Source organism: Coenobita brevimanus, chromosome 57 (assembly GCF_032717465.1).
Source record: "Coenobita brevimanus isolate Jiangsu-jjx chromosome 57, ASM3271746v2, whole genome shotgun sequence".
NCBI classification, from domain to species: domain Eukaryota; kingdom Metazoa; phylum Arthropoda; class Malacostraca; order Decapoda; family Coenobitidae; genus Coenobita; species Coenobita brevimanus.
Genome location: NC_137010.1, coordinates 60,422,709 through 60,442,792, shown reverse-complemented (window position 1 = coordinate 60,442,792; position 20,084 = coordinate 60,422,709). Strand labels below are relative to the sequence as shown.

The window sequence follows — 20,084 nt, the reverse complement described above, 5'->3', positions numbered from 1 at the left end:
CAACCTACCAAAGACCTCCTGCTCTTAAGGAGTTAACGAAAACGCTACATAACTCCTCCAGTTCGAAAAGTCTCTGGAGCTGAGTGAATCGTCTGAAAGTAACAGGAACAATAACTTAATAGTACAAAAGAGCACAGATAGGTTTATGCAAAGAGCACTAGATCAATAAAAAGGTTTTAGGTTGACACGTAACTTTATTCTCTTAGTATATTTTTGCAGTCATCATATTTTATTTTTATAGAAATACCATTTGAAGAGACGAAGTTAAAAACAGTCTCCATTTACTCCTTCAAAACTCGATTTCTTTCCCTGAGCTGAATAACATCGTCTGAAGGTGGCAGGAATGTAAGTGAAAACACGTTATGGCAATTAATAGGTTAAAAGCTATTGAGAGTTTGCCTAAATAACCAGTGACATTCAACAACACTACAAAGAGGATTTATTTTAGCTTATGCTTGGTGGATGGTTCTTTGAGTGATCCATTTGAAGTTAGGTCAGGAGTGATTCAAGGAGGAGTTCTTTCGCCTTTGCTGTTTGTTTTGGTTATGGATTATGTTATGGCAAAGGTTGTAAGGAGAACAGGTGCAGGAATTAACTGGAAAGAAAATAAGAGGCTGATGGATTTTGACTATGCTGATGATATTGTACTGATTTGCGGAAGTATTTACTAGATGCAGAGGGTGCTTGATTGTCTGGTGGAGGAAGGAGAAAAAGTGGGATTGGTAATAAATTGCGGAAAGACTGAAATTATTAATATGAACGTGGAGAACCAAATTAATTGTGTAATTGGGAATAATGTGGTGAAGAATATTGAAAATTTTCAATATTTGGGAACGATTGTATCATCTAATGGATCATTAAACAATGAAACTGAGGAGAGGATCTGGCAGGCTTGGCGAGCTGTTGAAATGCTGAAATCTGTTTGAAATAATAAAGTGCTTTCGATACATACTAAAGTAAAGATTTACAAGTCGATGGTTAGACCAATTTTAATTTATGGGCATGAGTCATGGTACAGTACAATTGCAACAGATCAGAAAGTATTAGGATTTGAGAATAAAATATTGAGAAGGATTCTTGGGGTAAAGTGGCAAGACAGAGTTACAAATGAAAGAGTAAGGGATATTACGAGAGTGGAACCAGTTGATGAATATGTGAGACTGTCTCGCTGGAAATGGCTGGGGCACAGATACAGAAAAGAAAGCAGTTTAATACAGGATGTGCCAGGGTGGGCTGCTAGGGGAAGAAGAGGCAGAGGTAGGCCGAGGGATACTTGGTTGAGGACAATGAAAAGAGAAGCAGGAAAGGAGTGTTGGTGGGACCTGAAGGAGATGGCAAGAGACAAATATTGGTGGAGAGAGTTCATCGAGGCCCTATGCATCCTGTTGGGTGCCACAGGAAAGGATTGATTGAGTGATTGATTCTTGCTACCTACTGACGATTTTATTTAATATAGGAGAGACTTTTCGAGCTGGATGAGACCCATAGAAATCATCATCCGTTTTATATCGAGAGGGCTGCAGTCTTCTGAATGGCAACAATATGGTAAACGATTACGTCGGTTACTCAAGCACGAAGCACAAGCACACTTCCACATAAAACTGATACCAGAAAGCTAGGTTCGATATAAATAGTCTTCCAATATTCAGACACGATTATAGTACTTCCAGACACTAAATAAATAACTTTCAAATATTCATACCTTTATTTTTCATATGATCAGACCTTACTATGCGAACAGTTCGAGTCAGTGATGGGGCGTCCTTGGTGCACTGGCTACCGAACACATCCAAGTGCTACGTGGGCCAGGGATGGAGGAGGTCAAAGGCCAGATAAGCACACTTCATAGCAAATCAGTGGACAGGTTGCGAGATAGGCTTAAGGTAGTCTTTTCGATAGTAAGACTGAAAATAAACAGGGTATTTGGATAATTAGCTGATTAATACTGAGGTTTTTGAATATGCAGACACTAAAAAGAGTTTCAAGATATACACACGGGAAAAACAGACGGTCATAAAATCAACCATGCCATAACCAGACATTCCAATAATCAAACAGGATCCTTACTATTAGCTTCCAAACAAAAGGACACCAACACACACGCTTCCGGGTATCCAAATCTTAATTTCCAGATAATTAGGCAGCCTGCTGTTATAAAGCCAGTCACTTTTTGTTGCACTTGGCAGGTTCCGTGATGGTGCCAACTTGGTGGTGTCGGCCGTCCACTGGCCACCACACATCGAGGTGTTGAGTGGGCCGGGGGGTCGGCTCAGGGTTGCGGGGGCCATGGCCAATGTTCTCACCGTCCTGGCCACCTCCTTCAACTTCACGTGAGTTACCCTTATTACCATTTTCTTCCTTTTTTATGTTTTTTCTTCTTTTATCTTTTGTTTTGTTTTGTTTTATTGAGTGAGGGTTGTTACATTCTCTCTCTCTCTCTCTCTCTCTCTTTCGATTTTACGTGAGTCCATCTGAATTTCTTCCCATTTTCTTGGTGTGTTATTCCTCTGTTCTTTTTTTCCTTTTCCATTATTCTTTTTTCCTTCCTTTATCATTCTTTTCACTCCTTCGACATTAAGTGAGTTTGCCTTATTTTCTCTTCATTTTCCTTTTCGTTCGTTGTCTTTCTCGTAAGTTACCTTGTCTCACTCAGCTAAGCAATCTCTCTCTCTCTCTCTCTCTGTTCTATCTTCACTATCTGCACGTGAGTTGACTTTTTCACTCTTTCTCTCTATCTTTCATATTATCTTGTTGTTCGTACTTCAATCGTTATTATCACTCCTTGAACTGTACCTGAGCTTGATATGAGATACATTGTCTTTTATCTTTTTGACTTGAGCCATTCCAACTTTCACCTTTTGATTCCCCCCCCTCATTTTTTTTTGTCCTCTACTGATGATTTTTTTCAGGTTTGGATAGACTTTTCGAACGTGGGAGGTTTGATATCGCGTTAATAAATCCCTTCAATACGAGAGGCTTTTCGTAAGCTGAATAAAATCGTCTGGTAGTATGGAGAATAAGATAAATAGGGCTTTGACCGGATTCAGGAATTATAAGTTGGTATGTGGAATGCCCGGATGTATTTATTTTTTTTCCTGGTATGCTTGGTCATCCCTTCATGCTGGTATCGTCGGATCGAGTGCATCACGGAAAGACTCGGCAACTTTGCGCCTTGCTCATCTCCCCAAGCAAAATAGGGTATTATGCTAAGTTAACGTTGGGTTAGGCCTAAGCTGGTTAAGTATTGGTTGGTTTACTAACAGAACACGGCTTTTCTGATGATTTTATGGTTCGATTAGCCGAATGTCTCCTCTGTGCCCTAGCGAAGGCGCGACGCTGCCGAGTCATTTCTCGTTGAACTCGCTCCGACGATGCCAATTTGACTGAATGACTAGTGTGTGCCGAAGAAAAAAATTTGCAGGCCGGACATTATTACGATCCACTCCCGGTCGTAACTTGGATGTATTTTTATAGGAAGAACTAGACAAGGAAAGATTTTGGACCTCTTTCCTTGATCTTCCTGGAAAAAAACAGTTATAACCTACTTTAATTTTCATGTAATTTAAGACTTGTTGATGAAGTTAGAACAGGAAAAAGAGGAAGATTCTACATCCTCCTTGTCCTTCCTGACCACCAGAATCTGACTTACGACAGGGAATTGACCGTGCGTTTGTGTATTCCGATCCAGATGACTGAGATGTAGGAAAAGAATTAGTAGAGGACGGGTATGAATTACCAAAATATGTACGGTGATTCACGTAACAAGTCTCGCATTCCTTTTTACCCTGGCAGTGGACGGAATGGTTTGATACCTCTCGTATTACTGAAGCGTTGTTTTGTGTGGACAGTCTGGCCTGTGAGATGCAGTCAAGCATTTCGAAGGCGTGATACGAGCAGATGGATATGTGGCTAATTTTTTCAGGGCACCTCATTCATAAATGTTCCAAAATTTGTGCCTTCCTGTTCCTGTTTTGTAGCTGCTCCACCCCATGTCAGTGAAAAAGACGACGATGATGATGGTAACGATAGAATTTTGTGATTCAAACAGACGTACTGTTGCGTTCAGGTATTCATTCCCATCCCGCCATCTCTTACCTCTAAATATGGGAAAGTTGCACACGTACCGTATGGTGCTGTACAGTCATATTCTCTGGCTATTATGTTCCGAGATCGTGTGTGATGATGCCAGAGTTGCAGGTGACAGAGAGCAGGGTGGGAAGGAATACTTGGCCGCAGTAGTATATGATCAAACTGACTCTTATCTTGTATTATGGAGGACATATGCTAAGTGACTTAGAAGGTTTCGTAACACCTCTTGATTAGCGATTTGATCCGCACATTACATTTTAGCATTTTCTTATAATGTGCAAATATATTTTCCCGAGCCGACAACGGGACCTCTGGGCAGGGTATTCTTAACTCCAGTCTGTTCTTTATCTAGGACTGAAAACTGAGACCTGGATGTAACGCGACGGTTGTGAGTTCATATTTTGAGGGAATGTTTGGGTGTTTTCTTTGTCAGTCACATTTGTATTTTAAGACCCGACATTTGTTCCTTCCACTGATATTCACTTCCTCACCAACTAGTTGTTCCTCTGCCCCTCTCCTTCCTCTTGTCTAGCTGGTGAAGCCCACAACACTTTTAGGCGTTTTCCTTCTCAGTCACATGTTGATATTAAATCGATATAAATTTCATACAAATGAACGTTACTGCGTGATATGCAAAAAATAAATCGCTAAGGAAAAAAGTGTTATGGAGTCTCCCATGCCGCTTAGCACACGACCCTCCGAACCAGACTTTTGTCGGGTTAGGAGGCTTTCTAGCACCTCTTTAACTGTTTATTTTGCACATCACATCTTTATATTCTCTTATATGGCATTTATATCATTGTAATACAGAGACAGTTTGCATACATATCACACAAGAGAATATTAATGTGTCCTGTGCTGAAATAAACCGCTAAGGGAGAGGTGTTATGAAGCCCTCTTTGCCGGCTAGAGTACGATCCTTTATTTATTTACAGGTATGAGATTGTGACCCCACCTGACGGGTCCTGGGGCGCTCAGTTGGCCAATGGTACCTGGTCCGGCATGGTGGGCCAGGTCACCAGGAAGGTCAGTACAGGTCAGGGTAGGTCAGGTCACGAGCCAGGTCAAGTTAGCAAGAAGATCAGTACAGGTAAGGCAGGTCAGGTCACAGTGCAGGTCAGGTCAGGTTAGCAGGACTCGGTTATGTATTACTGTTGCTTCGTTTGGATACTACCCAAGTAGAGTGATCATGATGATAAAGGTGATGAATATGTTATACGTTTAAAATACATCACTCAGTATCAGATTAAGTTTTATACTCGTACCTGCAAGAGGAAAGAACCAGAGACGTCCAGCCCTAGGTTCTTTCCACAAAATCTTTATCAATCGGACGCCAAAAAATAAGAAACTCATCTCGAAGTGCTAGGACACACCACTTCATAGAAAGAGAGAACCACAAACTGGGCAGTGCAGTTTCAGAGTTGTCCATTGCACCTTAAAAAAATTCTCTTAAAAAAATTCTCCCAAATGTTCCAGGAGGCGGACATAGCACTGGGTCCTTTTGGCATCACGCACAGCCGCAGCAAAGTGGTGGACTTCACGCCTTCACTCTACTTCGACGACCGCAGCATTTTGGTAAGGAAGGGGCTGCCGGAGATCGATCCCTGGGGCTTCCTGTACCCCCTATCCTGGCCGGTGTGGGCTGGGGTGGTGGTGGCGCTGGGTGTGATGTGGGTGATCTCGATGCTTTGGGGGAATCGTCCGTCAGAGAGGTCCTTCCTTATGTGGGCCAGCGATCTTCTACTGCTGTTGTACCGAACCTTTCTTACACAAGGTGAGTTTGGCTTTTGTAGGTTTTTCTTCACTAGTCCAGCGGCCAATGAGAGTGGATGTGATGGGAGAGTGATGTCGGTTAAGTCCCCATTCAGATGGGAGAGATTTCTTTCAGTAGGCCACTAATCTTTTTCTCTTCATGTCCCTGACCTTTCTTCTTTAAGGTAAGTTTGGCGCTAATAAATTTTCCTCATTGGTCCTGTGATTTAAGGTGCTGGACATTAGTTGAACTACTTCGCTTCTCAAAGGCCTTGTCCAAATGGGACAGTCTTCTTTCTCTGAGGCAACAGTCTTCTAATAATGGTGTATCCAATTGTTCTTGGGCAGTGTAGGTTTGTTTAAAGTAGTTTTATGTGGTTCTGTTGATTTTCCTTGACATTGGTAATGGTCAGAGGCATTACGAGTGGCGTGGGTGGGCTCAGCGCTTATGTTATAATGTGTGAGTGGAACAGCCTTCTGTTTTTGTGCAAGCGTCTCAATTGCTTTCTTACTTAAGGTAGGTTTGGCTTTATTAATTTCCTTTGCTACTGTCTTCCTTTAAGGTGTTAGGTGTGATGTAAATAGACTCAGTGCTTACAGGTTTATGTCTACTTTAGAACTTTTTTTTTTTTTTTTGGCCTAGTGATGTTCTGTTGTTGGTTTGCTAGATCAGTCTTATCCGAAGCAACTTTCTTATAGTAAATTTTCTTTAGTGTAAAATTATATGGGTGTGCATTATGCAGAACAGTGATTGCTCAAATAAAGGTAATCATCGGTAGTTTAAGAATGCAATGGATATAATGGAATAAGCATAAATATGACCAATGAACCAAAATTGAGCCTCCTAAATAAGCTTGAATATGGAAAATATAAACTGCTTATCTGGGCATTATCTGACCTACCTGATAACAAGATCTCTGGTGCTGCTGTATCTATGAAGAAATCTCATGCAAGTCACAGTTTCCACAGATATGAGAAGGAATCTATTGCGAAGTTTAAAATGAATGCTCACAGAGATTTACACTAGCATATTGACTTCACTCCTGGCCAATGAAAAATAAAATGGCAGACGATATTAAGAGATATATTATGATTTTTAAAACAGATCTACGTAGAAATCTGGTGCGTGGTTTGAAGTGCGTGGTTGGGTCGTGGTTGGTGATGTCATTCATGGTCACCTGGAGTTACACAGGCACCTTGACGTCACTCCTGGCCGTGCGACACATCCCTCAGCCCATACACTCCTTAAGGCAGCTCTTGGACGATCCTGGAATTACTGTTATCATGGAGCCGAATACCATTGTGACAGATACAATTTCGGTGGGTGGGTGAGAGAGAGAGAGAGAGAGAGAGAGAGAGAGAGAGAGAGAGAGAGAGAGAGAGAGAGAGAGAGAGAGAGAGAGAGAGAGAGAGACACAGACAGACAGACAGAGACAGAGACAGACAGACAGAGAGGGGGGGGTAATGTCTACATATGGAGTAATTATTTTATTAAACCGATGTACTGAAAGTTGACATTTTCTACAGGTTTTATCTATAAATTAGCAGAAAATAATCACTTGCTCTGAAATCTAAACTCGAGACATATTTTAACCTTAAGTCTTGTCTTCTGGTTCATCGTATAGTAGTAAAGTTAAACTGTGTACTGGCTTTGCAGAAGATGAAGTCCGGGGAGCTACGAGAGCTATACGAGCTTAAGGATGTTGGCAGGGTGAAGTACCAACATGCCACAACCTTTCCCCAGGCCTTAGACACCCTGGTCAAGAGGCAGAGGCACGTTATTATCAGCACCACACTCTCATCACAACTCTTCATTGCTGACCTGTTCCTGAAGACGGGTGGGTGAGGGAGAGATGCACAGTAGTTCACAGCTCCATAGCGTCTCCTTCGCACTTTAGAGCATGTTCGTCACTGAACTCCTTGATGCATCATATAAAACACAATCATCTGCAAGTATTGAAAATAAAAAAGATACCAAGTTTCTCAGTTTAGGAATGTGAACCAGCAAGGGAAAGTGACCGCAGAAAAGATATGTTTTGCGAATTTTTGTCCTTGGCTTAACTTTCTGCTCTCCCTGGCCTTAATTATTCGAGCGAGCAAAGCGAGTGAGAACACCAAATTTAGTCACAGTTTGGACCCCTGGCATCTGTACCCAAGCGAAAGATTTATCGCATCAGCAAGAAATGGGGGCAGGGGTTGGGAGGAAAACTTTGTAGTAGAGCAGCCAACTTTTCCGGATATCTGAACCAATTTTGAAGTTACAAGAAAGACAGACACCAGTTTGGAAATTGCATAAAAATCCTCAATTTTTTTTTCATTTTATAGACAACCCTTAATTCCCAATAGGTTTTCCGTAAATTAAGGAAACGATTTTTTATATGGCAGATTAGCGTAACAGCCGGCTGCACAAGAAGCAATGGTCTAAGGCTGCGTGAGTAGCGCAGCAGTATTTTCCGACGATTGCTGAGAACAACCAGGTTCTGCCTTTTCAAAACAAATAATACCTTCTGTTCGGATTTTTTTTTTCGGAATTTTTTACTGAATCCGAGTCAAACTAATACAATACCCTGACTGACGAGAGAAACTCTGAATTTCTGATTTCTGATTCGAATCGGAGCACAGCAAGAGATTGGGTGAAAGTAATTTTTGTGAGTGAGCAAAAAGCAAAGTCATTGTTAACCTGCTAGGTTCCAAACCCTAGACCTAAAATTAATACAAGAGGAGTATTGGTTTTAGGAAGTGTGAGGGAATATTTCTGGTGTAATCTACTAAGATCTTTTTAGTATTTTCAGGTCAGGAAACTTGAGGAAGATGATGAGTCACATGAGACAATATTCAGCTCTGCCTGACTTGCTCGCTCGCTCGCTCGAACACGTGGACGCCTATTACATGTTAATAATAATCCAATTGTGGTCAAGAACTTTGTTTCCTTACTGACATCCAGCCACGGCAGATGGGATCTTTACTTCTTGTTGGAGGTTTACCCTCATTCAGCCTGTTCCAAAGACGGGTGACTCCTTTCAGACCTACAAATATCGTCCCTTTACATTTAATCTCTTGTCCGTCTAAACTCAGTAAGTCTGTCCTCGGTAGAAACATTCTGAAGCATTCATCCTTTCACAGCCGTCTTTCTGACTGCCTGTGTGGTTCTGTTTGGGAAGCTCTACTGGCCATGTTCTTATGTTCTTTTCATATACAGTACCCGATCATCCTTCTGGAATTTTGGTTAAACCTTTGATATGCTGGAAGATATTCAAAGGCCTCCTACCGAGTCTGGCACAAATCTTTAGTTTCCAAAATGCTCTCCTGTAGATTCTTTTCTTTGTGAGCCTTCATCTCTGGTTTCCCTGGTCGTTCTATAACTGTAGTTCTGGACAGCCAATATTCTATCAATAATGAGGTGTCTCGGGGTTCCGTCCTTTCACTAATTCATTTATGTTATTCATCCGTGACCTGGGCTACACATCTAACTCTATCCTCTTATACGTTGGCGGCTCCACCTTCACTTTTCAACCTGCTTCCTACGGTGCCAATCACAACACCCCCCCCCCACTACAATCAATTGCTGATGCTTTGCAGCCCTTAGTCTCTTATTTTTCCCATATTTTCTACTAGGACATAAGTCACTTTCTTGTTTCAAATCCTTCAGAAGTTCAGTTCCTCCATCTTTCAATTCAACACAACCTGCCACATGACAAACCAACTTGCCTTTGAAAGCACACGACTCAGGACTCATCGTTTCTCAGTATCCTTAATGTCTCTGTGTCTCGTGGTCTGTTATAGAGATGGATAGAGAGGCTGATAGACAGACAGAGAGACAGAGACATAGACAGATATATCACCATCATCATACTCATCACTTGCAGCCTTTAACATTCCACTGCAGGACACAGGCCGCCTCTCCCGGACGTTTCAATATGGTGTTGCTTGGGAAGAAAACAACCAGTATTACCCATCCTGGCTGGTTTATGACTCAGGTGGAGGGAGTGCTTATAGTCATTGCTGCTAGTAGTCGGACTGCTACTAGGTTTGGTAGTACTCAAACCTGCTTACCACCATAAGGTTGCACTCCCCGAGTAGGCTTACCTTCACCCACATAAGGCCACCACCACCTTTCCCGGTTGGGGTTTGGGCTGGAGAGGATCTCTGGAGAGGTGAGGGATGAGGTGGGGTATGGCTATTCGGGACTTTTGCGAGACGCTTGGGCTGTAGGTGACGCTCGGGTAGTAGGCTACCCAACAAACTAATCACATAATTCTCTTCTAACTGTTCTCAGTGTATTTCCCGGCAAAAAGTATTATAAGAAAATCTAACCTACCCTATCCTAACCTAAGCTAACCTAACCTAACCTAAGCCAACCTAACCTAAACCTGGTCGAGTGCTGAACTCCAATAGATTTCAGGAATATGCGACCTGGCCAACCTCCTCCGCGTCCGCATTGTCCTTACCCTTGAAAGGCCCTCACTACCCTTTACATTTGGGCCCTAGACCAAGAGAGTCTCCGGAGAGGTGAGAGATATATGTGGCTCTTGTCACCTTTCTCTGTGACCTCTCCGTCCCCATCCTCGAAAGAGGAGTGAAGGGAGTGCTTTTAGTTTGACAGCTGCTGGTAATTAAGGTCTGGCTGCCAGTAGTCTAACTGCTACTAGGTTGAAGCGGCACTCAAGCCTGCTTACCACAAGGTAACACTCAGCGAGCAGGAGACAGATATCTGTCTGTCTATCTGTAAATATCTAGCTATCTATCTATCTATCTATAGCCCGACGCCCTAATCCCGCAAAGGGTGGCCGCAGACAAAACGACTCCAAGTCACTCTGTCACCCACCATTTGACTACCTTCCCCCCAACTCGCCCCCCCTTCCTCATATACCTCTCAACTCCATCCCTCCACCTCATATATATATATATATATATATATATATATATATATATATATATATATATATATATATATATATATATATATATATATATATATATATATATATATATATATATAATATAATATATGTATATGTATATATACATATCATCATCATCATCATCATCACCTATTACAAGTCCACTGCTGAACAAAGGCCTCACCCAACCTTCCCCACGAATTCCTCGAATTCCTGCAAATTTCTCTATCCCAGCCTTCCACCTCCTGTCTGTCCTTTTTCTGCAACACTTCCAATCTCTTGGTGCCCAGTTAGTCAGCCTCTTGCTCCGTCGGTTATCTCTTATTCTTGCTACATAACCTGCCACCTCCATTTCTGTTCTTTTATAACTTCTATAATATCTTTTACTTTAGTCTGCTGTCTCACCCAAGTTGATCTTTTCATGTCTCTTAAAGATATTCCCAACACTGACATTTCCATTGCTCTCTGAAAATGAATTAATTTATTTTCCAACGATTTTGTCAGTTCCCAGGTTTCACAACCATACATCATAGCTGGAATTAAACATTTGTTATATACTTTTCGTTTCATACAAACTGGCAAGCTACATTTCATAATGTCTCTATGTTTGCCGAAAGCTTTCCATCCAATTGTCTATCTATCTATCTATATACCTAGGCTGCTTCCCCCAAGGAAAGGGAAGTAGCCGAGACAGGACGACACACTCCCAATTTTCTCATCCACTCAAACACATTCATTCGCATCTTAGCCCCAAAGGGGAGAAGGGACAAATCCTCACCGCACCACACCGCACAAGGGTCAACTGCGCAATGCAATCAGTGACATCCACAGCAGGACCGGACAGCAGAGCTGGGTTACCCCTGCCACTTCATTATAGACCCATCCCCTTACCCGCACCAGACCTGACTAGCTGATCAGACCAAATGCGAGAGAATATCCCCTCAGGGCTGTGTCATCATTTATTCATTCACAGTTTCTCTTCATTTATTTTTGTCATGCACAGCCACTCTTCCTGGCTCAACAGACATCCTTCTTGCATCCAACGCTCTCTTCACGCTGTCCGTCCATTCTATCCATGGCCCTCTCAGCCTGACACCTTTCACATCAGATCTACAGTAGTTATCTTTTTCACCAATCACTTATTATCCATTCTCTCCATATGCCCAAACCATCGCAACACCCTCTGCTCAACTCGATCAGCCATCTCCTGAACAACTCCAGTTCTCCTTTGCACTTCATCATTTCTCACTCGATCCATATGCGTCACTCCACACATACTCCTCAGAAACCTCGTCTCCATTACATTCAAACTTTTCCTCTCTGCTACACCCATATTCCATGTTTCAGCCCCATATAACGCAGTCGGTACCACAACACCCTCATACAGCCTTCTCTTTACATCCATTCTAAGCAGACGACATCTAAACACTTTTTTTTTACTCCTCCCAGCACCTTTCCTACTTCATTCATTCTAAACTTCACTCTTGCATCTATTCTTCCATCCACAGCAACATGTGACCCTAAATACTTAAAACACTCTACCTCCTCAAGCAACTCACCATTCAAAACTATATTCATCCTCCTACTATCTACCGACCTCGTACGTTTCATCACTCTTTCATTACTCTTATTCTCATTTACTTTCAATTTCCTCCTTTCACACACGCATCCAAACTCCTCTACCAACTGTCTCAATTTCTCCTCTGAATCAGCCACCAGTGCAGTATCATCTGCAAACAGCAGCTGCTTAAGATTCCACTCTCTACCATCAACATTCACCAGAGTCAGACCTCCACCTAAAACTCTTGCATTCACCTCCCTTACAACACCATCCATATAAATATTAAACAACCAAGGTGACATCACACATCCCTGCTGCAGCCCCACTCTCACGGGAAACCAATCACTCACAGTATTTCCCACTCTTACACATGCTCTACTATTTACATAAAAACTTTTTCACCCCTTTTAGTAACGTACCATCAAGTCCATACAATCTTAAAACAGTCCACAAAGCCTCCTTGTCAATTCTATCATATGCTTTCTCTAAATCCATGAATGCCCAAAAGACATGCTTGCCTTTCGCTAAATACTTTTCACACGCTTGTCTCACAGCAAACATCTGATCCACGCATCCCATCCCTCTCCCAAAGCTCACTGCTCATCACCAATCACACCCTCTGTACTCTCTCTAACTCTCTTAATTAACACTCTACCATACACCTTACCTACAACACTCAACAGACTTATACCCCTAAAGCTAGTACATTCATACTTATCACCCTTACCTTTATACAACGGGACCACACAAGCACTCCCAGTCAATTGGCACCATACCTTTCTCAAAGCACACATTCAACAATCTTACTAACCAGTCAACAATAGCCGCTCCACCACCCTTCAAGCATTGAACAGCACACCCATCCATACCTGCAGGTTTCCCTTTTTTCATCTCCTTTACTGCCTCCTGCACTTCCTCCTTCGTGACCAAAGAATCATTCAACTCTCCCAACACATTTATTCCTTGCACCCTTTCATCCGCCACAATCTCAGCCACCCTTTCCTCCACATTGAAGTCTTTCAAAATACTCTGCCCATTGCTTCCTTACTGCATCCATCTCAATTAACATCTTTCCATCCTCTGCTTTTACTCGCTCTTCCTTCCCAGACTCTCCCTTTCGCACCCTTTTCACCTCCTTCCAAAAAATTTTCTTATTCTACTGAAAATTCTCAGTCAACTGCCTACCCCACCTCTCATCTGCTGTCACTTTAGCATCACGCACAGCCCTCCTCGCCCTATTCCTCTTTTCCTTATACCTCTCATATGACATCGCATACTTCCTTTGCAGCCACACTTCATATGCACTTCTCTTTTCAGCCACAGCCATACTTACTTCCTCGCACCATCATTCACTTCCTTTTCTTACACCACCACCCACACGTCTCACACCACACACCTCTTCTGCATGCCCCACCACAGCACTCTTAAACAACTGCCATTCCTCCTCCACACTGCCATTTTCCTGATCTTTCACTGCATTCCACTCATCTTTCCATTTCTCCTGATACTCTATCATTTTCTCTCTTTTATCCAACTCGCTCACTTTCAAAACCTCCCTTCCACACCTAACTCTCCTAGCTCTCACCCATATCTTACCTACTGTTAACTTTCCCTCCACCAGGTAGTGGTCAGACATACCTCCACCCTCCCGTCTCAGAACTCTCACATCCAACAATGTTCCTATTACATTCCTGGACGCAACCATATAGTCCATCAAAGCTCTATCAACAACCCTTCCACCCTCCTGTCTCACCCATGTATACTTATAAATATCTTTCTTCTCAAACAGCGTATTTCCAATCACCATCTCTCGCTCAACGCACATCCCTATCATTCGTTCCCCATTTTCATTTCTTCCAGGCACACCATGCATACCAGCTACACCTTCAACTGCCACATTCCCACTCTAGCATTCAGATCTCCCATCATTACCACATTCACATTCGCTCCAAAACTCTGCAGAAACTCATCAACATCATTCCAGAAAGACTCCCTCTCTTCTTCATCCCTTTCACTATCAGGCCCATATGCACTCACAAACACCCACAACTCACATTCAAATTTCGCTTTCACCCACATCAGTCTCGATGACACCACCTTCCATTCAATCACACACTGCTGTACTTCCGGACTCACTAACAAGGCCACACCTTCTCTTGCCCTTCCTCTATCAACACCAGACCATCTTCCATTCACACTTCCAAACATAGACTCACCCTTACCTTTCATCTTCGTTTCACTCAAAGCTAACACATCCGACATTCTTCTCACAAACATGCTCCCAATCTCCTCCCTTTTAGCCTCAATCGTACTACATCCACGCACATTCATAGACCCAATCTTCAGGGTAAGGGGATAACTCAATCCCCCATCCCTTTCTCTGGCCTGTCTCATTTTAGGAACTAAAAAAACAGAGGAGGGAGTCCCTAGTCTCCCCACCCCGTCCCTTTTAGTCGCCTTTTACGACACGCAGGGAATACGGCGGCAGTATTCTTCCTAACACAACCTGGCCACAGAGTAATAGTACCACCCAATTGTGCGGCCAGATTGTGTCCCCCCCACCATAGGGGGGGGGACATAATGCGTCTTTCTATTTCAGTATCATGATCTTTCATTAAGTTTAGTATTTGACCCACGTAACTGTACTCCTCAACTTCTTCCACAATTTCTCCGCGTATTGCAATGACGGTTTATGGTGTTTGTGGATTAAACATTAGTGTTACTCCGGTTCAACTTTAGCCCTACTTTCAGACTTTCTCTGTTCAGATCCTTCAGCAATGTTTTGGTGTTGTGGTGCCCTCGGTGGCCACGGCGGGTATTTCATATATATATATATATATATATATATATATATATATATATATATATATATATATATATATATATATATGAAATACCCGCCGTGGCCACCGAGGGCACCACAACACTCCCAGAAGGCGACAATGGAGGGGTGTGTAGGGCACGTGCACAGTCCGTGCGATATGGGCGTATGTCCCATATGGCCGCGCGCCCCTGTTCCACGGAGAGTGCCCAGCACAGACACCTCAGTCTGGGCACGTTACCCTCCGGTCAAGCCAGCCCTTGCCAGGATTGGGGTGGAGCTGAAAACCCAGCTCCTGGCAGCACCCCAGTGACGGCCTGTAGTCGCACATATCAAGAGATGTCCTGTAGCCGCTTGAACACAGCAACGGCCTGTAGTCGCGCCAATACAGTGATGGCCTGTAGCTGTACAATACAGCAAAGGCCTGTAGCCACTCTAGGTGCTGCCTACCCCCCCTGCAGAGCCAGTGACGGCCAGCAGCTGCACTTGGGGAGAGAACAGTACACCCCCTATCCTTCTGCAGTAGCCTCGGGGAGCATGACACCGGTGATGGCCTGCAGCTGCACCATTAGTCAGGAGACGGCCTGTAGCCGCTCCTTGCCTACACGTCGCTTCCCATACAGGACACCGGCGACAGCCTGTAGCTGCGCCCGTAGACAAATGACAGCCAGCAGCCACACTTTGCCCACGGTCCTGTCAGGAAGTTGGGCCCCGGTGACGGCCAGTAGCCGCACCAACAGGAAAGGGACAGCCTGTAGCTGCTCTCTTCCTGTTGCCCAAGGGACCTCGGAGACGGCCTGTAGCTGCTCCAGGGAGAGACATCCTAAATGTCATTCACCCTCTGTGATTTCACAACGTGGGGGTGACCCTTGCTCATCCCCCCCATCCTGTGGCAGAGCGAGTCGCGCCTCCATCTCCCCAACCCGAGGCAGCCCATAGAAGAACTTCAGCCTAGAGGACTGGTGGAACGGCCCCGTGTTATCCCTGGGGGTTTACGCCCTCCAGCCAGTGCCAGAGAAGGAGCAGACCCTGACGGACTCCTGCCAAAGGCGATGCCGCAGTCTGACCCTGATGGCGGCGCAGTGGGAACGAGACCGCAGGTGACGGACCCTTGACAGTGCCCCCAGTACCATGGGGCATGACCCTCCCAGTCCCAGGTGGAGGCAATGCCCTTCCCCAACCTGGTGCCGACAGGAGCGCCTGCAGGAGTTACTTGGCCCCAGTCCAAAGGGCCAGATCCCCGTACCCAGCCCCACCAGCGAGGGACCCTTCACCACACCCTACCTCAGTCCACCATGGGCGACGACACCTCTGTGGGTGGTTTTGTGGCCCCTGGAAAAAACGACACCAGATGAGGTCCCACCAACACCTGGCCAACACGTGCAAATCCCCAGGCCACCTCTGCCTGGTTCAAGCCCTCGACGATCCCCCACCAAACAGTGACTGTGACCTAAGAAATGAATATAGTGCTGAGTTGTGAAAGTGCAAATAGTGACTGACGAAGACAATGTTCCCCTTATATATACCCCATTTACGTACACCAGTGTATTCATAATATCAGAGACGATACTCAACCATCACTTAGTATAAAGAGGGACACTGATATCTGTCTTGAAGATACAGGCAGCCCTATATTAAAACTGTGTATAACCTTGAGCCAAGTACTTAAAGTGTCTGTCCTATATCCTCGTGACTTGGAATATCCTGTGAGATACACCTAATGTACCTGCCAGTCCGAGTCCTGTCCAACACTCCTTGACATTGTATAGAGTACTGTGTAACTTGTTTGTATTGTAAAGAAAGATTTAGTAATATATGTGCACGGTAGTTGTCGAGAGTTTTTATACCCTGTTGCTCTTGTGGTGTATCCTAGCTCCGGTCTAGAAAAAGAACCCGGCTATAGAATAGGTGTTCCTAGGACGGGAAGCTGCCCTAAAAACACCTAGCATAACAATAATATATAGTTAAAAAGCGGGATTTGCCAGTTAGGCAGTCGAGAAGCTTCTCACTGATTCCAAATGTTTTCCGTAGGCTATTTCCGGTACAAGTCAGAGTTGCCAGTTTGCCTGCTGTTTGTGAGCATAGTTATTTCATAAGTTGTACATTAATTTTTGTGCTCGATAAAGTTTTATTTATGTGATTGCTTGTTAAATTATGAAATTAAATATAAGTTTGTATGCTAAATAATTTAGAGTGATGTGCAGTGTGGGAGAGCTCTGGCATGTTTTGGTTGACTCCGAGTTGGTAACTGTGCTCTCTCTCTGGAATACACCAGAACTGTGGAAAAATGTAGAACTTTCTAGAGTAATGCAAACTTATATAAGGATGGGGAAGAGACTAGTTCAAGTTCAGATGGTTTTCAATTCAGTTTGAGTGTACTGCAGTGTCAGGGAAGTTTGCACATTTTCGGTACTTACGAAATCAGTGAAGTGTTGTTGGCAAACAGTGAAGTGTTATTGAAAGTTTGTGTATCATCGGTACTTGTGAAAATAGTGGAGTGTTGTCAAGTTAAGTGTAACGCAGTTAGTAAAGTTAGTATAGCTCCAGTGCTTGTAAGAATAGTGAAGTGAAGTTGGAAAGCATTAAGTGTAATTATTTGGAAAATAAAGACAGTGAACTTAAGAAGCCCGAGTTTATTTACAATGCCTCAGCTGATCTTGTATACTGTACACATAAAGGCTGACCATAGGAAGAACAACTCATTAGGCAACGTCCTTCCTGTACTGAACTACCGCTGTTGGAGCCTGTGGTAGTGTGGGATGGGGCCGTAACACTGGTGTCAGGAGTGTGGATTATTAAGGGCTGCAGTGAGTCTAACCTTTGACATGGAGGCAAGTGAGCAGACAAGATCCCGAGCTGGGCAGGAGGACGAGGTGTCATTGGCAGCAATTATGAAGTTATTACAAGCTTAAAAGAAAGAACTTAAAGAACTGTTACAAGCACAAAGTGTACAACTACAAGCACAGAATGAAGGACAGAAAGAACTCAAAGAGCGATTGCAAACACAGAGTGAACTACTAGAGGCACAATGTGAAGAACAAAAAGAACGATATGAACGGCTTCAAGAAGCATTGCAGGAACAACAGAGGGAATTACAACTGAGGATGCAGGAGAGCTGGATCCTTCCATGTGGGAAATGAAGGAAGAACAGCAACAGCTTAAGGAGGAAGTAGATGCCAAGCTAGAGCAGCAGAAGTATGAGGTAAGCAATAATGTGATGGAGTGTAAACAGCATGTAGACGACCAGTTGAAGACAATTAGTGAGGGAATTGTGATGGAGTGAGACAGCATGTAGATGGCCAGTTCAATCATGTAGACAGCAATTTGAAGATAATTTGTGAGAGAACTGCGGCTGTGGAGAAATACTGCACTACTGACCCTCAGGTTCGTGTACAGGGAGCATAGGGAAGGAATGGAAAGTGTATGGTGAATCTTGATGGATCCCAAGCACCTAAAGGTAGCATCATAGGGCTGAATAATCAGAATGCAGTTTTAAGTCCTTAATTATGCTGCCCCAGTTTTTAGGCCCCAAACCTCCCACTGAGGGGGGTCACCTTGACGTGGTGGCGGGGCTTGAAGCGTGGTTGGCAGTGCCACCTACTTTGGAGGCATGCTACCTTTGTAGGGTTCGGCATTTGTCGGCCTCGTGGACCAAGCACCCCCTACATCACTGGTGGAGGATGCCCCCTGGTGATGTTAGTCCATGCCCATTGCCATCTAGGGCGGGACTGTTGCCTCCCCACGTGTTTGCTGTGCGTGGCGTCCCGTAATGCTGGGAGACGGGAGTCCTGGGGGTTCAGCGATGCTGCACGCTGCTCCCTGCAGCTAGCAATACACCTCTTTGGTCCATTATTCTGGCTAGACGGGCGGCCTGGTTGGGCCTGACTAGGTCAATCGGCTGGTCATGCATTGGCTAGGGTCAAGTGGGCACTGGGGGGTCTGGTGGCTCCTATCGTCCTGGAGTCACCCTTGCCTAGGTCCCCCACTGGTTACCTGCATACACTCCTCTGCTACCCCTGGGGTCGTCAGTGGTACTGGCCCTGACATATGACCTCCCCCTGTTGGGCTCCGAGGTGGGTGGGGGGGTGGGGGAATGAAGTGTTTTGTTATGTATTATGGATTCTATATTCAATCCACCTCATCCACAATTAAACAAGTTCTTAGTCATATGTGGTCCTGCTGGGGTAGACCTCCGGAAATGTGACATTTTCCGTACCCATCGAGAACTGGTCACTGTTTGTGGTGCGACCCCTAAAGTTGTTCCACAGGCTGATGGCAGTTTGTTGGTAGAGGTGTCTGACCCTTCTCAGAGTGCGACTACCCTATCTTTATCAGAGCTTTCTGGTCAGTCAGTTACACGGTCCCCCCACGCTTCATTGAATCATTCTCGTGGCGTTCTCTGTGCTAAGGAACTACTGGCTTTTGATGAGGCATGCCTTGTTGAAGAGTTGTCTGCCCAGAATGTAATAAAGATTGAGAGGATTAAGAAGAAGGTAAATGGTGACCTTGTGCCAACTCCATCCTTGATTGTGGCCTTTGATTCCTTGAGCCTCCCTGCTGTCCTTAACGCTGCATGGTACCGATACAAAGTTAGGCCATATGTCCCTATGCCTCGTAGATGTTTCCACTGCCAGCATTTCGGTCATTTTGGCCGAACTTGTAGGCGCCTTGCCGTAGGTCTTCCAGCAGTCTGTGCATCATGTAGTTTAGATGTTCATGAGGGTGTGGAATGCCCTGGCCCTGAATCTTGTGTCAATTGAGGTGGTAAGCATGCTGCTTCTTCTAAATCTTGTGATCGTTACAAAATGGAACATGAAATTTTGTCTCTCAGAGCCTCCGAGAGGCTGAGTTTTACCGAAGCTAAGACCCGTGTCCTGTCTATGTATGTCCGCCCTGGTGCGTCCTTTGCTTCTATTCTTTCTCGGTCAAAGCCTGTTGTGCACCGTCATGGAGCCCCTGC

The 20,084-nt window shown here is 44.3% G+C and overlaps 1 protein-coding gene across 1 annotated transcript in view; it reads left to right on the top strand.

Moving 5' to 3' along the window:
- Positions 1 to 20,084, top strand: part of LOC145402054 (uncharacterized) — a 39,390-nt gene that overhangs the window by 4,794 nt on the left and 14,512 nt on the right. Inside the window, exons 3-7 of the mRNA XM_080274150.1 lie at positions 2,187 to 2,330; positions 5,025 to 5,115; positions 5,566 to 5,863; positions 6,947 to 7,161; positions 7,499 to 7,679. Of these exons, the coding sequence (XP_080130276.1) occupies positions 2,187 to 2,330; positions 5,025 to 5,115; positions 5,566 to 5,863; positions 6,947 to 7,161; positions 7,499 to 7,679 (929 nt within the window). The remainder of the gene's footprint in view (positions 1 to 2,186; positions 2,331 to 5,024; positions 5,116 to 5,565; positions 5,864 to 6,946; positions 7,162 to 7,498; positions 7,680 to 20,084) is intronic.